Source organism: Colossoma macropomum, unplaced genomic scaffold, assembly GCF_904425465.1.
Source record: "Colossoma macropomum unplaced genomic scaffold, Colossoma_macropomum, whole genome shotgun sequence".
In the NCBI taxonomy this organism is placed as follows: Eukaryota; Metazoa; Chordata; class Actinopteri; order Characiformes; family Serrasalmidae; genus Colossoma; species Colossoma macropomum.
The window spans coordinates 28125758-28145696 of NW_023494807.1; the positions used below are offsets into that span (position 1 = coordinate 28125758).

Sequence of the window (19939 nt, forward strand, 5' to 3'; positions counted from 1 at the left end):
GAGAACCCTACGCTGGACACTTGTGATATTTTAAACATCTGGTATTTTTACATAAATTGTTATGGCTGTATTGATTACAATAATGTGGTGGGTTCACCAGACCACTGAGTAACAACATCATCAATACCACACAAGGGTTAAGCAACAAGCGCTGCTTTTTTTTGGCCTGAGGCTAAATTCTTCTAGGCTGCACAGGTGAGGATTACATTTTGCAGGGAATGTTTGTTTAATAAAACAACCTGCATCTGAATCAGATCCACGAATGTGGAGAAACTGCAACTGTGGCATAAAAAGCATGCATAGCCCATAGCAAAGACAAGGAAAGGAGGTTGAGGAGCTCACCTACACAGGTCTACTTGTTAGCCCAGGGCTAGCTGAAGGTAGACACTAATTTAGCTGAGGGATGTGGCACTACAGGAATGCCAGAGTGGAATCTGTGAGGAAGGCCAAGCATCTCACACTTCAGAGAGGCAGCCACGGCAGGTCGGAGCCAACGCTACGCAGCTTTAGCAGGGAAGGGACAGTCATCACATCACAGCTCCACTTCTAGGAAAAAAATCTTTCACACATTTCTCGCCTAGACTAAATAACAAAGAGACGAGGGCTAGGAGTCATTTTTCCAAATGACGATTTTCCAAGCTCCCCTTAATCTTAATTGTTTTCAGCCGCTTTTCGTCCAGACAATGATTATTCTGGAGCCGGTGGCCTCACCTCAAATGTTCTCTCGAAGCTTTGGAACTCTTGCAGTCTCTCCTGGAATCCTTCAGCCAAAGCACCACCTATAAATATATTTAAAAAAAGCAAAAAGAACATGCACGATTTCACCTCCACAATACAGCCAACCAGTATACGAAACAAGAAATGAAGCATGTGGCAATGAGGTGTCATTTCTGTTTGTTTTTCCCCTCAAAGGTAACACATTAAGGATCATACTTCAAACCACTGACCTCGATGAGCTCACATATTATTTATTAGTATCTGTCCCACAATGTTTTATGACTTATCTTCAGTTCATCTTTTCTTTTTTTCCCAGCCCTCTTCCAGAAGAGCGTCAAGAAAGAAGAAAGAAGCGCTTTAACCTCTTAACCTGCAGGCTTATTATTCTGTAATTCATCTTAAGACTCATTATTCAGTCCAACTACTATAAATTATCCAGTAACTAGTGTGAAACTATTGTATAAAGGTTAGAAGTTAACAGTTAACAAAGGTTAGAGTTAACAGGGTTTTAACGGCACATGAACCATCATTCAGTGTTAATTTGATAGGAGAACTGCCTATCCTGAAGTTACAGTCAGTAAAACTACAAAGGCAACACATCTGGGTAGTTTGTTTGTTGTTCATGACACACGTAGTTCATTCACAGGCCGTTACTGATTAGGATGTGTGTATGCGGATCGTTTAGCCTCTTCAAATCCTTGAAACCACCGGTGGTTCCAAAACGCACTTCGTCATATTCTTCATAACTTTCATATTTCATAAGCTACATTCAAAAGTGGGGGTCGTATGAGAGCTGTAACTGTCTTCTTTCCAGTCACATAGATGAGTAATGTGATTTTAAACCCTTATAATAAAAGAAGCTGAACTCTTTTTTTTGTTCTACTGAAAGTCGACCCATTTTTCCACAAATCTGGGCTATAAACTATAAACAGATGGCGTCTCTTCAGTGATCTGCTCTGTAAAAATTATTTTTATAAAATAATACAAAGAGCGTCTAAGATTTTTGGCTTTCAGCAGTAAATTGTAAGCATATAGCAACATGTGTATGATCATAAAACACATGTTCTGTTAATTTGAGGGGAGCTTTTATCAAAAATAAATAAATAAATAAATAAAATAAAATTTATTTCTTGCAGTTACTGAATAATTTGCCTTATGATTTGGTCATGTAAATTCAGATGGACAAACCAAAATATACCCTGGAGAATAAGAGGTTAGGACACATTAAAGACAGTTTTGAGTCACTTACCTACACAAATATGAACCATCAAGTTAGAAAGATTGAATCTAAGCAAAAAAAATGGGAATATAACGATGAGGCTTAATGTGAACGCAGCCTCTGACAGTTTGGCTAACAAAAAAGGATGCATTTTCTTTTTTCAAAAAAAGACAGTATACTCAATAATAACTTTATCACATGGGTTGAAAGTTTAGAATCTGCAGTTGTCTCAACTTGTTTCAAAGAACTATGTGTGGAAAATAATTCATATCACATTCATAAACACAGCATGCTTTCATTATAGCTAGTGACTTCTGAAGGTTAAAGAACCTCGACAGAACCTAAAGGTTCTATACCAGGGGTGTCCAATCTTATCCGCAGAGGGTTTTCACTCCAACAAAGCAGGAGATCACCTGATGAAATGTTTGAAAACTAAGACCAACTGATTAAACAAGTAGAAACAGGTGTGCTCCAGCTTGGAGTGAAAACCTGCAGCCAAACAGGCCCTTTGCGGATAAGATTGGACACCCCTGTTCTATACCAATTGAAGTTCTTTCCTAGAAGTGTTTAGAACTATTATTTTTATAGAGTGAAGATGCTGGACCCACCAGTCTCTGGCATGCCCTGGGCCCGGTGGATCCTGGCACTCAGAGCCTCCTTGGCAGATACAAAGTAAACGCGGTTAGACGCCTGGTCCGGAGCCACCACCTTCAGCTCGTCCACCAAGAAACTGACACAGCGGTCCATGTGCTGCTTTCGCACCTGAGAGCCGTGGATAGAGGACGGAGACACGATGGACTCACAACAGAAGAGCGTGCAATCGGTGCATCTGCAGCTTGCAGTGAAAATCTCTGACCACACAGTGATTCTGTTAGGAGCGCGATTTATTAGGAAACGATTCAATGTGTCATAAAATGTTATTATATTTCATCATGATTTGATCTGATTTATCAATAATTCAATTCAATTACAGCTCCTTTAGAAATGATTAATTCCACCATGAAATCTCAAACTTCGCCGTGATTCAATTAAATTACAGTTCTTTTGGAAATGATTCACTGCATCATGAAATCTTAAATTTCACTATGATTTATTTAGATTCAGTTAAGATTCAGCTAAATGACGGTTCCTTCAGAAACAACCTGAGATTTCACCAAATCTCGATTCTTAAAAAAAAACAAACAAAAAAAAACAATTCAATGTATCAAATTTCACCATGTTTTGATTCTTTCAGTTAGAAAGCGATTAGTAAGAAATACTTCACTAAAATAAAATAGAAATAATTAACTGCATCATGAAGTCTCAGATTTACCCGCAGTTCAGTTCAATTCAATTAAATTACAAATCCTTTGGAAATGATTCACTGCATTGTAAATCTAATATTTCACCACGATTCGATGAGATTTGATTCAATCATGCTTCTTCAAAAAACTAATACTAAAATTTAACCAAAAAAAAATACAAAAAAACAATTAATTACAACATAAAATTAAAAGTTTTTACTTTTAAAAATACACTGAAAACACAATATACAGTAGTTGAATATAAACAATAAAAATAATACATCAAGCCATTTCTTCAAGCCTGGGAATTTTGTTTTGGGCAAAAATGAGCACAGAGATTCTCAACCTTTTGCACCTTAAGGCCCACCTGTTTATCTTTAGAAAGCATGAAGGCCCACAAAACAAAACAAAACTCAAGATTTTGCTTAAAAATGTAATTTTTGGGAAATCCACACAGTGATATGTGGGGGCTTCTCTTGCAATATGTGACGTGTATCGGTGAACATGAAATATCAGCAGAATATTGGTGCAAGTGGACAACAGAAAGGTCAGGTGTTTCTACAGCCAAAGAGCAAAAAAACTGCCAAAGCTGCCTTTGTGCACTGTTATTGTGGGGCTTGTATTAATGCTGTTAACTGTCAAACATTTTATCTTTTTTATTGTTAAGTCAGTTTCACTGATTTTTATGACGAAGTGCCATCACAGGCCCACTATAGACCACTGGCCCCCCTCAGTATAGATCCAAGGACCACCAAGGGGTGCGTCACGGCTCACCTGTGGTCCTCAGCCTAGTGGTTGAGAAACCCTGCTTTATGGAATATTACTAAAGTCGATTATAATGAATTTTAACATTCCACAGTCATTGCAGTTAAATTGCCAATTTCAGACTGACGCATCCTCAAAATTTAAAAATGATGTTTTGAATTTACATGATTCGAATCTATCCGCAGGCTGCACATGAATAAAATTACATAAACACAGCTCTTGCCAAAAGAATATCTGAGAGCAATTGTGCTGATTCATGTGTGATCGACTGATACATCTGAATTAAATTAAAAGCACCTGTTTTTAGGGTATCTGCAACATTTATTTTCACTCCTTCAAGGACTACCAGTACAAAATCAGCCTGCAATCAATCAAGTCAAGCTTTTTACTCACATCGTCCAGATACTCGGGCTCGGTTTCGGACGCATCCCAGCGGTTGTTCAGGATGAAAATGTTGGGCTTTGAAATGCGCTCGCTCACTTTGTGGAAAAAATGCTTTTCCTTAAAAGTAGAATGAAAGATAGCTGTGAATTCATGAGGATTACAGTCATAAATCTCTCTATCAGTGTGGAATTTTACATCAAAGGCGAAGATGCAGGACTAATACTGCAAGATCTTCAGTGTGGAGCAATAATAAAGCTCGTGATCGAGTTTTTCTGAGAATGCTTTAGGTGAGTCCACTCACTGTGTTCATGAGCGTGGACTCCGAGTTGGCCACCAGAACAAAAACATCAGCGTCCAGGCAGAACTTATCGATCCAGCTGTCCAGCTCAGAGGTGACATCAGTACCTGGACTAAAGGAACAGTGATACAACTTACAGCTTTGCACATACAGTACCATTAAAATGTGTGGAATCACTGTTTATTAAAAGTTACAAATATGTGTATAAAAATATTCTATTCTGATTCTACAACTTCACAGGTTTCAAAGGAGAACGGTGTAAAAAAACTAAGAAATATTAGACTGACGAACAGAGTGGTAGAGAAAGCTGTAGATCATCCAGAATGAAGATCTTATAAAACTAATATCCAGAATGAAATTCTACTAAAATTAATAGCCAAAAGAAGTTCAAATAAAATTAATATTGAGAATGAAGTTCTAGTACAATTAATATCCAGAATAAAGTTAAAATAAAATTAATATCCAGAATAAAGGTTCTACTAAAATTAATATGCAGAATGAAATTCTAATTGAATTATTATACAGGATGAAGTTTTAATGGAATTAAAATCTAGAATGAAGTTCTACTAAAATTAATATCCAGAAAGAAGTTCTAATAAAATTATTATCCAGAATAAAGTTCTAACAAAATTAATATTGAGAATGAAATTCTATTTAATATCCAGAATGAAGTTCTACTAAAATTAATATCCAGAATAAAGTTCTATGAAAATTAGTATCCAGAATAAAGTTCTACTAAAATTAATATCCAGAATGAAGTTCTAATAAAATTAATATCCAGAATAATGTTCTACTAAAATTAATATCCAGAATGAAGTTCTACTTAAATTAATATCCAGAATAAAATGAAGTTCTTATAAAGTTTAAATTTAAAATTAAGTTCTAATAAAATCTAACAAAACATCCTGTAGGCCTTATATTTCATTGGTGATCAAATCTCAAGACAGATACTTTATCAAGAAATTGCTATAAGTAAATAATAACAATCTTACTTCTCATTTAATAACTTTCCACAGAAAACAGGAAATTTAAATTTAAAAGCATCTAAAACACTTTTTGGTATCTAGCTTACAAAGTTCAGTCTACACTATATTATGTTTGAATAAAATGACAAAAAATACTAATTGTGACCACATTAATCGAGTAATTATAAACTTCTGAGCTCTTAAAAAGGTTCTTTGGATTGATGCCACTGAAGAACCACTTTTGATTCTCTAAAGAACTTTAATGAGTGGTTCTTTAAAGAACCATTTGTGTGAGAAGAACCTTGTTAACACTCAGAAGTCTACAGTACACAATTACATGATTAATTTCATAATTACGTACATAATGAATTACATTCACATACAATTTACATTCTGCATGCACAGGTGCAAGAAAGGGCACCTTTGGAGCAATGCCACAGAAGAACCACTTTTGGTTCTCTAAAGAACCTATAAATGGATGATTCTATAAAGAACCATTGTAAATTGCCACATAATACAAAGGTCCTGCACAAACTGAAGATTTTTGTTGAAGCCAAGAACCATTTAGGAACCGTTTTTTGTAAGGTTGCAAGTCTGTGTGTCTAAGACGACACACTGTTCTGTTTGGGCTGCATACTATAATGAAGATGGTGATGATTTAAGGGATATTAAATTGCAAAACATCAGAGTGAGCTTTCTGTGGTGAGCAAAAATTCAGGAATATTTTCAATAAAGTACACGATGAATCCTTTAAAATCTCAGACAGTACAACCTAACACCCCCTATTATCTCCTAAGGCATAATATTCAGTAACTACAAGGGCTACAGTGCAAACTAGCTGAGTTATTCTTAGGTTATACAAGTGTGTAACAGAAGTCTGGACCCGCTGGCAGGTCCTGGCCATTTTAAGAGTTAATAAACAAGAGAGAATTCCCTCAGTGGAGTGTAGAAGCAGCTCTGACAAACAGAGTCAGTTCATTAGTTACACCAGCACATCAGTTTAATCTCTTGTACAACATATTAAGCCTTGTAGACGTCTGTGTGTCTGCCAAGGGCTGCCAGAGTATGCCAGGCCTTATCCTGAGAGCCAGGCCTGCTGACCGAGGGCCAAAAACTCACTGGAGGACATTTCTTTACCTCAGTATGGACAGTCTGTCTGTAGTGTCTGTACCTGTCCATCAACACCAGGTCGTCCCTCAGCAGGGCACATTTGGTCTTGGGCCAGAAAACTCGCACTAAACAGCCAGAGTCCAGATTTCTGTCCATGTGCAGAGCGTGAGCCAGCTGATTAACCGTCTGCAGGAAAAAGAGACGGAGAATGAGACTGAGAGGAGACTCCCATACAGAGAAAAGGAGTCAAATTCATTTACACAGTACATTTAAAAGCAGCAAATGTCGACTAAATTTCAAACAATTAATTAATTAATTACACAAATTTACTTAAAGCTGCATAAATAGTTTTTTATAAAAACTGAAAGAAGTACTGAGTAGGGGAATAAAAACAGGGTCAAATATGGTGAGCGTTCACTGCTGAAAGTCACCTGTAAAACCTGAAATAATCATTTAAAAGTCAGAGGCTTCAGATCGGGAGGTTTTCATGCACGTCATGCATCTTTGCGCATGAACGTCACATGGGCAGGCTTCAAAAAGGAGGTCTGGCTTGATGCCTCAAATGCAAAATCAACATTATACTGACGAAGATATGATGACAAAAGTAGTCAATTCACTCACATCCTCAGAAAACACGCCCTTCACCAAGTTTTGACTGAGTTCTCTTTGAATCCTCTTTTGATATGCTCGCAATCATCTGATCCATGCGCTCGGGGAAGGGGTCCATCCCCCCTCAATTTTTTTTTCATTTTTTTTTCAAAATTTCTGTATAATTTTCTAGATTTTCCCTTTAAATTCAAGACAAACTGACTTGATTCCGAGCTCCTCGAGTCTTATTAGACTAATCTAGATTTTTACTGGTAAATCAATGCTGGCATTGCAATTTATTTCAATACTAGACTTAAGTGAGCACTCTGGAGTACTTCACCCTAAAGTACAGCACCTGCCCATTGACTCCTATTATAAGAGTGTTTTGAGTCAACCGGTTTTCGGTCCTTTTGGTGAGTACAAGGAAACACATCAAAGTTACTGTGTGGTAATCAGTTGTATACTTAATGAAAATCGACAGAGTAATCCTTTAAGCCACGGTCAGGGTCAGCTGTCCCAGTAAGAAAAATTATTTCCTTGTCTTTTAGTGTAAGTTGTGTTTAATTTCTTATTATTTCAGTGAACAGATCTTTCTTCTATTTTCTTAATAAAATTTTATTCTGTTGTACAACACTTTGGCATACACTATTTAATTTGTCATTGTCGTGGTAAGTGATAATTTGTTATTTAATTTTTAAAACATGCTTTACAAATAAATTTGACTTGACCTGGAGTGAAAAATAATATAAAAAACCTAACATCATCCTATATCGACAACTAGGACAAGGACACCATGGTTCGGAAAGCAGTTTGTGTTATAAGGCTGTATTTTACCTTTATACTTTTCCTCTCCTCGGAGTCCTCAGTTGTGAGGTAGGCGTGTTCTCCGTCTGTTCCCTCCACGCTGATGAAGCAGTTGGTGGTGTGGCCAATCCCACTGGGCAGCACGCGTTCCCTTAGCATGGCATTAATTACTGTACTCTTCCCATTACTCGTCCTGAGGAACAACATATAATCATCAGAAACGGCCTGAATGTTTAAAATCCTGCAAAATTAACCTCATTATATTTCTTATATTTTGGTTCCAAAGTTGTATTCCACTGCGTAACTTGCATATACTTACATAAAAGTTTCAGAATAAGTCCCTCTCTCTCTCTCTACACATATATATATATATATATATATATAAATATATATATATATATATATGTATACACACACACACACACACACACATACGTACGTACACGTACCACATATACAGTCAATGGTTTAGTTCCTCTGTGATTGTAGCACCTTGCTCTCATTTGTACAGCTTGTGGATTCCTGTTACTCTCTTAGAAAGAACTGGAGCTCCACTTTCCACTTTGCTGTTGCCTTTGTTAGTTTGCTGCTCATTGATCTATTCACAGGTCTCCTGCGAACACAGTCCAGTGCAATCGGCCAAATGTTTTGCTTTAAAAGCCATTTAAAAGCTTTGTTTGACCAAGAGAGCTACAATAACGGATTCTATTAGAGGAGCTGAACCAGCTGGGCTTCAGTCTGCGCCACTATGGTTTAAGGGTCAAACAAGGAAAACGCGTTAATGGCATTTAAAAAATTAGCGATTTTAATAAGCTAACACTAACACATCTGGCAGCCCTAAACAGAATAATAAAAATGTAAATACAAGTTCGATTCAACAGTTTGCACACTTCAAATTACATGTTTTGTGAGTTGAAAATAAGAACACATCCTCTAGAAAGAAACTGCTAACTTTACTGCACAATTTCTGTTTAATATTAAAACATAAAACATAAAATGTTTTATTTTTCCCCATTTTGTTCAATTAAGCAAATAAACAGTAATTGTGCATTACAATGTGCAGCAGTGCATTCTATGTAGAGGATGTATTAACTTATTTTCACTTAGAAAATCAACAAAACATCTAATTTGACCAGAAATTAGGTAGTATTCCTTTAATATTAGAAGCTGAATAGTAAGCCTGCGTGTTAAATTAACTTCAGTGCCCTGAGAAGCCTGTCACGCTGAAGTGTAGGAAAGAATAATGGCATTAAAGTTTTCCTTCATTAACTCAGACTTGCTTGCTCACTCAAGGACGTCTATGTGTCCACCTCTCTAAACAAAATAAACCCTTTCTCGCTGTGTGTCCCGTTGCTTTTGGCAGCACACTCATGGTGCAAACAGGTTAATGACCTATCCAGCTCTTGCTGGCCTGTTTACAAACCAAAAAGCCCTCAGCCTAAACAGATCCATCACCGCCAGGCTTCTTTTTTTCGCAGTACCTGCCGAAGAAGGCCACCTTCATGTGTCTGCGGGCCAGGACCTCTTTAATAGCTGCCAGTTTCCTGGAGCAGGCCTGGATCTGCGTGCACTGCTCCTCCTCCGCCACATGCTCCAGATCCACACTCCTCCATGCCTCTGAACACATATACACACAGACATGTAAAAACTCCTACAGGGGTCAAATGAACTCAACTTGGACAGACTTTAACCAAATGAATGTACTGAGCTCAGTTAACAGTGCTGAGTTTCCTGGATCATTGTGAGCAGTGGGTGGTAGGCAGTCTCGTCAGTGTCGGGGTAGTTACTCAAAAAAGTAGTGCATTACAAGTGACTAATTACTTCTCTCAATCGGTAATGAGACTACTTTACTCATTACCTGCAGGAAAAGGTACGGAGCCCCTAAGGGGCTGTGTTTAAAAACAAAAAAAGGTAGCTTAATGGCATTAAGTTCCCTCGCAACAATTTTGCATTCCTTTGCAATAATTTTGTGTTCCCTCGCAATGATTTTGCATTCCATCGCAACAACTTTCCGTTCCCTTACAACGATTTTGCGACCCCTCGCAATGATTTTGTGTTCCCCTGCAAAAATTTTGCGTTCCCTCGCAATAATTTTCTTTTCCATCACAATGATTTTGCTATCTTTTGAAATGATTTTGCATTCCCTCCTGATAATTTTGCGTTCCCTCGCAATAATTTTCTTTTCCCTCACGATTTTGCTTTCCTTTGCAATGATTTTGCATTCCCTCCCGATAATTTTGCGTTCCCTCGCAATGATTGTACACTCCCTCGCAACAGCCTTCCATTCCCTTGCAAAGATTTTGCATTCCCTCGCTATAATTGTGCATTCCTTGCGATAATTTTCCGTTCCCTCGCAATGATTTTGCGTTCCTTCACGAGTGTTTTACGTTCCCTCTCAATAATTTTGCATGTGAACGCTGATCGTTTGTGAGGGACGTTTTGCAGCACAACTGTTGCAACTTTTTCCGCGCCTTTTTTTTAGGGGCTCAGTAAAATGGTAATCTCGCCAGCTTCTCATTACTTTACAAGTTATTCTCTAAAAACAACACAAATCTGTGTCGACTGGCAGAGGAGAAGGAAAACTGTCCTTTTCACTATTTTATTTAGAAACAGTGAAAACCACATTTAAATATTCTGTCACTGACCCCGCTTTTAAACACACAGCCTGTTAGCCAGCCAGCTAACGACGCCAATTAAGGCTAATGCTAACGTTATTTGAAAACCGAGAAACTCGCCAGTAAAAACAGTTCAAAAACTCCCAAAACAGCTTGAAATAAAACCTTTATCAATAAAATATAATCTTACAGAGCTGTTCCTGAATGTAAACCGAGTCTGTTCTGTTTATGTGAAGTTTATCTTCCCGAGTTCAGAGATTTTTATTCATTAGTTTCATATTAGCCCGATTTTTCAGCGCTTCCCGCGTTCGCGCCGCTCAATTTCAAAATAAAAGTCTAGAAGAAATACATGTTTAATCTGCATCCTATGAAATTAATGTTGCTCCGTTAGAGACATTAGTAACACTAGTAATACAACTCTTATTAAGTTATTAACTGTAATGTGATAACAAGAATTCAAACTGTACACTGAAAAAAATTATGCAACTTTTTAACTAAAAAATAAGTAAACCCGGTTCACTTAAAACGTTGTGTTCGCTGAACTTCAAATAATAAGTTAGCAAATGTAGAATACTAATTATTACTCTGTTAACTTAATGTTAGAAGTTCAATGTACTTAAAAGTCAACCAGGTTTGAAGTTCCATACTTTGTTACAGGAGAAAAGTAACTGAATTGCTGTGAGCACTGGTTCTTGTAATAAATCCTCAAATTCAGAGGAGGCCTTCTGATTTGTGGGAATTTTTTTTAACCTGAACACATTTTGACCTGAATTTTTCAAGACCTGAATGTTCTGGACCTGAATTTTAAAAAAAAGGTAAACTCAGACTCCAGACAGTATATTCAAATATCAAAGATTTGCAGTGAAAATGGTCTAAAACATCAAATTAGGCATGTATTTTTTCAAGCATCATGAATTCAGGTTCAGGTTCTAGTGACACTGATTTCACTCAATATATCACTGTTGTCGGAAGAAAACCTTGTGTATCCATTTTTGATGTTTTTCAGTTTTTGACACATCCACGTTTTAATAGTTTGACCCTTAAACCATAGTGGTGCACACGGAAGCCCAGCTGTTTCAGCTCCTCTAATAGAATCCGTTATTGTAGCTCTCTTGTTCAAACAATGGCTTTTAAAGCAAAACATTTGGCAGACTGCACTGGACTGTGCTCGCAGGAGACCTGTGAATAGATCAATGAGCAGCAAACTAACAAAGGCAACAGCAAAGTGGAAAGTGGAGCTCCAGTTCTTTCTAAGAGAGTAACAGGAATCCACAAGCTGTACAAATGAGAGCAAGATGCTACAATCACGGAGGAACTAAACCATTGACTGTATATGTGATATGTGTACGTACATATGTGTGTGTGTGTATATATATATACACACACATACATACATACATACATACACATATCGCTGTTGCCGGAAGAAAACCTTGCATCTCCATTTTTGACGTTTTTCAGTTTTTGACATAATTGGAAAATACCTGTTACCCTTTACATTGTATGTAAATTTCATGATGAATGGACCAAAAGAAAGGACCCAAAATGACTTGGAAGAAAGTCTGGTTCCATTGACTTACATTAAAAGTAAAGTAGGTTTTTTCCTTCTCCAGTAAAGTTAGCATTTTTGAGGTATGAGGTTTTCTTCCGACAACAGCAAAATATTATGTATAATATATAAATGTGATTAATTTCTGTAAATTAAGCTCAGGATCTTCCTGATTTTTTCTGGCGTGAGGCCTGAACACTGAATGTAGTTTGCAGACTGCCAGTTCACAAGCTTTGTTTTATTAGGTTAAATTTCCCCACTTAAAACAACATTATAATGTAGGATAGAATTAAAATTGCAGCCTTTGTGATTTGGAAAATTACACTCTTCATATTTGTGGTTTTGTTATAAAAACAATTACTTGTTCAGCCCTACTGAACAGTCAGTCATGTTCACTCACCCTCCACAAACTCTGATCCCTCTTTAACAAACTCCAGCAGCTGGTCAAACACGGCGCTGATCGTCCTCTTCGCCACCACGAAATGCTGCAAAGGTGAAGTGTCCTCCTCTGCCATGTTTACTGCTGACAATAAAGGAGTCTTTAATGTGCCGTTTTGTCCTTTAAGACTAAGAAAGCAGTCTGAATAGATGGACATCAAGTCTAAGCATGCGAAACTAGATTATTTACCTTCACCTCCAACAGAGCAAGGCCAGACCTTTGTCTTCAACTTCAAGTGTTTCTCCAGTGAGTTTAAATGGGATCTAACCTGTGGAACATTATTCTGCTGTCTCTATCGTGTTACATGGATGTTGAGTAAGTGATCCTCTGCTGTCCGTTAGACACATATAGTGTGGGAGACACAGTGGAGTGTCTTTAGTCTGATCTGCTGCTCCTGACAAATGTACACAGAGCCTCAGCCAATCCTCTTATCCCGCATTAATGGAGCCTGTGGTTTCCTGCTGCCTGTATTCTCTACCTGCAACCACAACAACATTTACAGCAGCATTTTGGTGACTTATGTCTCTGTTTATATCTTACAGAATCAGAATATTTTTATTTTTGCCAAGCAAAGAATGAACAAAGAATTTCTTTTAGTGCAGGTTAACATAAATAAACATAAACAATGGCAATAAAATATAGATATGCTTAGACAAGGAGTACAAAGGACAAAATGCCATTTATTTCTAAAATTTTTTAAAATACGAAGTACACAAAATGATCTCCAAGTAACAAAGATGTGAAATGGGTGTGAGGCACACTTATATTTTAAGCTTTAACCCTTGTGTGGTGTTGGTCTGTGGGACCCATTTTCAATGTTTACCAAAAGAAAACATGATATGATTTATTATTATCTCAACCCCAGATTTCTTGTCCTTTGCTCATTTTCTGTGAAGAACATATAAAATAACCCATTTTCAGTGCCTTCACTCTGTTCACCCCCCACACATTTATATTACCCGTGGTGTTGGGTGAACCTGCGGGGAATAAAAGTATGGAGGTGCTGTGTCCTTCACTCTGTTCTCCTCCTACATGGCCTGCTGTTAGTGTGTGTGTCTGTGTCTGTGTGTGTGTGTATGTGTTTGTATATGTGTGTGTGTGTGTGTGTGTGTGTGCGTATGTGTTTGTATATGTGTGTGTGTGTGTGTGTTTGTGTGTGCATGTGTGAGGGTGGACAACATGGACAGGCTGCTGACTGGCTACGGCTGCTAAAGGAGAACCCTACACTGGAAACTTGTAATATTTTAAACATCTGGTATTTTACATAAATTGTTATGGCTGTATTGATTTAAAAAAACAATAATGCAGTGGGTCCACCAGACCACTGAGTAACAACAACATGAACACCACAGGTTAAGTTCAGTTTGTTTATAAAATATATAAAATATGTCCAGTTGAATATATATAGGCCTCATTTTCAACATTTCCTCAAAAAGAGATAAAAAGCCTCATCTTACATGAAACAGTAGGTAAGTATAATATCAAATCGATCAGTATTAAATTTGTCTGCTCGTCGCTATTTTGCATCTACGCCCACTGAGCTTTTACCAGGTTACTCACTGACATTAAGTTCCCCTTCAAAGAGACACTAACATTCACCCAAGTATATACCCACACTCACCTAAGCTGCCTTCAGATTTCTCTCTCATGACCATCTAAAATGGCTAAAGAAGAAGTTTCTAAGGAGAGAAGTGAAAAACAGAAGTTTCCAAAACTTTAAAAAATGATTAAAGGCTACAGAGAAAATGGGGCTCCTAACAACCACCTGGAAGAGCTGGTAGACACCAAAACTGCCCCCATCAGATAAACAGCACTTAAAGCTTTCATCTTTGAGAGAGAGGAGAAAATCAAGCTGCTTCAGATCTGAAAACATCCACAGGTGTTTCTGTCCATCCTTCCACTGTGAGAAGACGACTCAGCGCTGTGGGTCTGAAAGGATGTGTAGCTGTCAAGAAGAACCTCACTGAGAAAAGGAGACGGACACATCAAATAAAGAAGCTGAACGATGGACTGACCACCGCAGAGTCCAGACCTCAACACCACTGAATGTGTTTGATTACTTCAGAAAATTATCAACCAACTTCTAAGACTGAACTTTGGAGGTGTGTCTGCAGATTCTTTGAGAAACTGAAAGTGAGTCTCCTGTAAAGAATGAAAGCTGTAATAAAGGTAAAGAGGTGGACACACAAAGTGCTGAAAAATGTTATATTACATAAGGTTGTTGAGGCTTCTGTGTAATTATTCTGTTAAATGCTTCTTTTCTGATGCTGAAAAATAAAAAGCTGGTCTTAACTAATGAGGGGTGCTCTCTGATTTTCGCACAATGCGTTCGCTAGAAATGTGGATCATGAGAAGCAGAAATAACAGCCAACTCCTAAGACTGAACTTACACCTATACTACAGAAATGGTTGCTCATTGCAAATTGTCACTGTCCAAAGAAAAACAAGTATCTCCAAAATAGTAACTTTACAGGAAAAGGCAAAAACCCTCTTACCTTTTAATGTAAGTTAATGTAAAAAAAAATATTCCAAGTGATTTTGGAGCATTTCTTTTGGTCCATTCATCATAAAATTAGAAGGTAAAGGACAGCTGGTCTGTTAACATGAGGTAGAAAAATAAAAATCAACAAAAATGGAGATACATGGTTTTCTTTGGATAGCGACGAAATGTACGTGTGTAACATCATCATCAGCAGCAAGCACTTGCGCATTCATTGGCCAGAAAAGTGGACAATTTTCCAATCTTTAGCAGAGCATTTGAAAACTGAGGGATACCTCCTAGCCACGGTTTCTCATCAGCACCACCTGCTGTACAGCATGTCCACTGGGCGAGCTTAAAACACTGTCCAAGCTCCAAAAGTCAACATACTAAATATATCAGAACCATAATTTCATGGGTAAATGGTTCGCCAGGGGCGGTGCTGCATATTCATTACACAACAGCAGCACAGGCAGAGTCTTGAAATGTCCCGTGTTTGTTTTTACATAAATTGGCCATGAGATGGTGCCAGTGTCTACTTGCGTTTTTTGGCATGACTTAATTATGTAATTAGACTCACTGGGTTTTGAGTACTTCTGCGTTTAACTCTTTAATAACCTGATTTCTCAATGCTGTTAACACATTTAAATACCATAAATAAAGAATATGAATATATTTCTTTCTTTGATAGAACAGACAGATAGACAGATAGACAGACAGACAGATATATAGATAGATAGACAGACAGATAGACAGACAGATCACTTTATTAATCCCAGAGGGACAGTCATCTATTACAGCAGCACAAAGTACAGTAAAGAGCAAAACAAGAGCAAAAGTATTGCTGTACGCTATTAAACAGATGCATGAACAAAAGAAGTAAGGATATACAATAAAATATACTAAAACAACCATAAAACATAATGTGCAGCACAAACATAAGTAAGTAAAATCGCATAAATACTATGCAGGCGACGACACAGTGGTGCATGTCACGTCCAGTGAATGAACCGAGTGACTAAACACTGTAAATGAAAACATATGTAAATAGTTGTGCAATATGCATGGGTGTATAAACACCTAGCAGTGCAATATGCAATATGTATAGATGTATAAACAAAACTACAGTAAATTAATGAATAGGAATACTTCCCACTTCAGTGGCCTTTCCTTGGCTCGCATCGTTATCCTATATGGCTTTTAAAAATAAGGCTTTTATTATAGAAAAAGCTGCGGTCAGAAGGACAGAACTGGACAGAACTGCTACATGCAGTAAATATGATGTTTAAAGGAAAGAAACAATACAGCTTGAAATGTTTTGCTATGGTGTGGATAGCTTAGTGTGCTAGCTAGCACAGTAGCTAACTTTGCTGAACTTGTCAGCTAATCTAGCTGAGGTTTTAGTAAATTGCAGATATGGTCCCTTTAAAATGTACTAAAACTTCAAATGGATTAGCGATTATGCACAAAATAGCTTGAAAAGCACAAAATAGCTTGAAACAGTTGGTTAGTCTGCAGTTTGTGTAGAAAGTATGCTAGCTAGCTGGCATAATAGCTAATCAAGTTGAAGTTTTAGTACATTTTAAAGGGATCTGATTTACAAAAACTTCGGCTGAATTAGCTACTGTGCTAGCTAGCATACTAAGCTATCCACACCATAGCCAACCATTTCAAGTTGTTTTGTTTCTTTTCTTTAAACATCACATTTACAGCATATAGCACTTTAGTTCTGTTCTTCGCATTGAAGCTTTTTCTATAACGAAAGGCTCGTTATTTGAAGCCATATAGGACAACGACGCGAGTCGTATGAGCGATTTCATCAGAGTAACAAGGAAAGGCCAGTGAAGTGGGAATATTCCTGTTCATGTATTTACTGTAGTTTGTGACAAAAGAAAGAAGTATTTGTGTATTCTTAACTTATGGTAATACATGTGTCAACAACACTGAGAAATCAAGTTATTAAAGATGGCTGCTTTTTACCTCAGCATTGAAGAGTTAAACATAAACGTACTCAAAGAAAAGAAATAAAACAACTTGAAATGGTTGACTCTGGTGTGGATAGCTAGGTGTGCTAGCTAGCGCAATAGCTAATTCATCTGAAGTTTTAGTAAACTGCAGATCACATCCCTTTAACCTCTTATGCTCGTGGGTGTATTTTGGTTTGTCCTTCTGAATTTACATGACCAAATCATAAGGCAAATCATTCAGTAACTGCATGAAATAAATGTAAAGTTTTTATTTTATTTTTTAAGTTCCCCTCAAATTAACAGAAATGTGTTTTATGATCACACATATTGCTATATGCTTACAATTTACTCCTGAAAGCCAAAAATCTTAGACGCTCTTTGTATTATTTTATCAAAATAATTTTTACAGAGCAGATCACTGAAGAGACGCCATCTGTTTATAGTTTATAGCCCAGATTTGTGGAAAAATGGGTCGACTTTCAGTAGACAAAAAATTGTGAGTTCGGCTTCTTTTATTATAAGGGTTTAAAATTACATCACCCATCTATTTGACTGGAAAGAAGACAGTTACAGCTCTCATATGAACCCCACCTTTTGAATGTAGCTTATGAAATATGAAAGTTATGAAGAACATGACGAAGTGCATTTTGGGACCACTGGTGGTCTCAAGGAGTTGAAGAGATTAAAATGTACTAAAACTTCAGCTGGATTAGCTATTATGCTAGCCAGCTAGCACACTTTTTATACAAACTACAGACTAACCAACTGTTTCGAGTATCGTCTCACTTCTGTCCCTCGCATTGAAGGTTTTTCTATAATGAAAGGCTGGTTGTTTGAAGCCGTGTCAAGCCTGACAGGTTTTTAGATGCAGTGTACTCTTTTCCAATGCTAATAATGAGACAAAACTACAGTTCTGTACTAAAAACCCAAGGCTTGACTAGCATGAAGTGACTTGTGAACATCTCTGTGCTCATACTTGCTCAGAAACTGTTGCAATGCATCTAACAATAAAGCCAGCATGGAGCTTCTTTTATACAGTGATAGAAAACACAGTGGCTCAAAGAAAGCCCCAATATTCCACATGTAGATCTGTTTTACTGACCAATGTGGACATGCAGCTACTCTGGGGCAAGATTTAAATGAGTAAAATGAGGGCAAACACAAAGTAAGGGCATCGCTAGTGAGACATTAAGTAAGACAGAGTTAACCAGGTGTCATTCTCAAGCTATTTGTTCAGCTGAGGAGAGGCGGTAAAGGCAAGAAGGAAAGACTGATAAAGGAAGAGGTGTGGCGGGCTGGGTGGAAAGCTTGCAATTTTCCTCATAAATGTCATCATTCAGACTAGTAAGGTCCAGCATATCTGACTTGCACATTTCTGCCACACCCATTGCTTAGAAATTTAGGATAGTAACCAGTTAAAGGAAGGTTAAAGGAACGTAGTTAAAGAGGAATTCCATCAGATTTGCTGCAAGGCTTCTGCATTGATCAGCTTCTGAGATGAAAACAAAGTGGTTCGGAGTGATGAGAAATGGTTCATTGTAGAGAAACTAACCAACTTAGATTTTTTTACAGTGGTGGTGATAGGAACCAGGGGTCAGGATGTCGGCAACACAATTATAGCCATTTTATTTACTATCCAAAATGACCAGTAATGGTAAAATTCCCAATAGCAAGAACACAGTGGACCACTGTTGGCCTGCCGATGGCAAAGTTGGCGGTCCACTGTCGCTTTGCACAGCGTTTTCTTGGTGGCCCAATGGCGGTTAAGCAGACTGTTAAACAAAATGTGACTTTTCATCACTCATTTTAAACTCACAGTCCAATTTACTGATTTTTCCTTCATTTCTTCCTTTCGTTTTCCCTTGTAAATTAGTTTCATAAATCATTTTAATCTGGCACAGTGCCAGCAATAACATTTGCAACTAAATCATTTTATATCAGGCCTAGTCATTATTTTTTCTCTCAGTTGTTTGTGATATTTGTCTTAGTTTATTTTCCAAAGTAAAAGGCAGTGATTAAAAAAAAGCATTAAAAATCTGTTTGAGGAGATTGAAAACTAGTTAGACCTTGTACACAAGACAGTAAACTGGGTGGTCCAAGGGTGGATAAGCAGTGGCCAACTGTCAGTGGGGTGCTGACCTTAAAAAGCCAGTTAAACGATATATGCTCACTGGGATGAGCTCTCTGGGATGGTGGAGATTTTAAAAAACAGTTTTCGTTTAGTATTATTTTGCCTTACAAGTGACTTTCTTTGGCTATATGATGCATCTGGAGGCAACATCTCCAACAATGTACAGACTTGAGCCTGGTTTAAATAAATTAACTTGACTGATTTAGGCTTATTACATGCTAAGGGACTTTAAGGGGTTACATCATTTAAGAGCAAACTACACAAGATGTTTGATTCTGTGTGCTGTGAGTCAAACCATAGATACCTGGAGCAAGTAGCCCAAATTGATGGGGTGTCTACATTATAAGAAAGTATATAAGTAACCACTTAAAACTAATACTATCAGCCCCTGGCTTCCATTCTTTGCTCTGTTATTCTTGCCCTTGTGAAGCATTGTGAGGCGCCGTATCTGACAATGTACAGACTTGCACCTCTTCTACCTTTCAAGAGCAAATATAGCAGACTTTTCTCTGCAACTTTGAGACTTAAGCCAAACAATAGGCACTAGGACCCAGCAGCCAGTACATGAGAGGCCAAAAAGGCTTGCAGAAACAGAGGAATGAAGCATAAGACAACCAAGAGAGGGA

The 19939-nt window shown here is 37.5% G+C and overlaps 1 protein-coding gene across 1 annotated transcript in view; it reads right to left on the reverse strand.

Annotated features, from left to right (window-relative positions):
- The window catches only part of mfn1a (mitofusin 1a), a 31286-nt gene extending 18474 nt beyond the window's left edge, over positions 1-12812 (reverse strand). The window contains exons 1-8 of the mRNA XM_036556310.1: positions 12698-12812; positions 9615-9750; positions 8164-8326; positions 6803-6927; positions 4670-4778; positions 4378-4485; positions 2545-2698; positions 712-779 (exon numbers count right to left, since the gene is read on the reverse strand). Coding sequence (XP_036412203.1) covers positions 712-779; positions 2545-2698; positions 4378-4485; positions 4670-4778; positions 6803-6927; positions 8164-8326; positions 9615-9750; positions 12698-12812 — 978 coding nt within the window. The remainder of the gene's footprint in view (positions 1-711; positions 780-2544; positions 2699-4377; positions 4486-4669; positions 4779-6802; positions 6928-8163; positions 8327-9614; positions 9751-12697) is intronic.
- Between the last annotated feature and the right edge of the window lie 7127 nt (positions 12813-19939).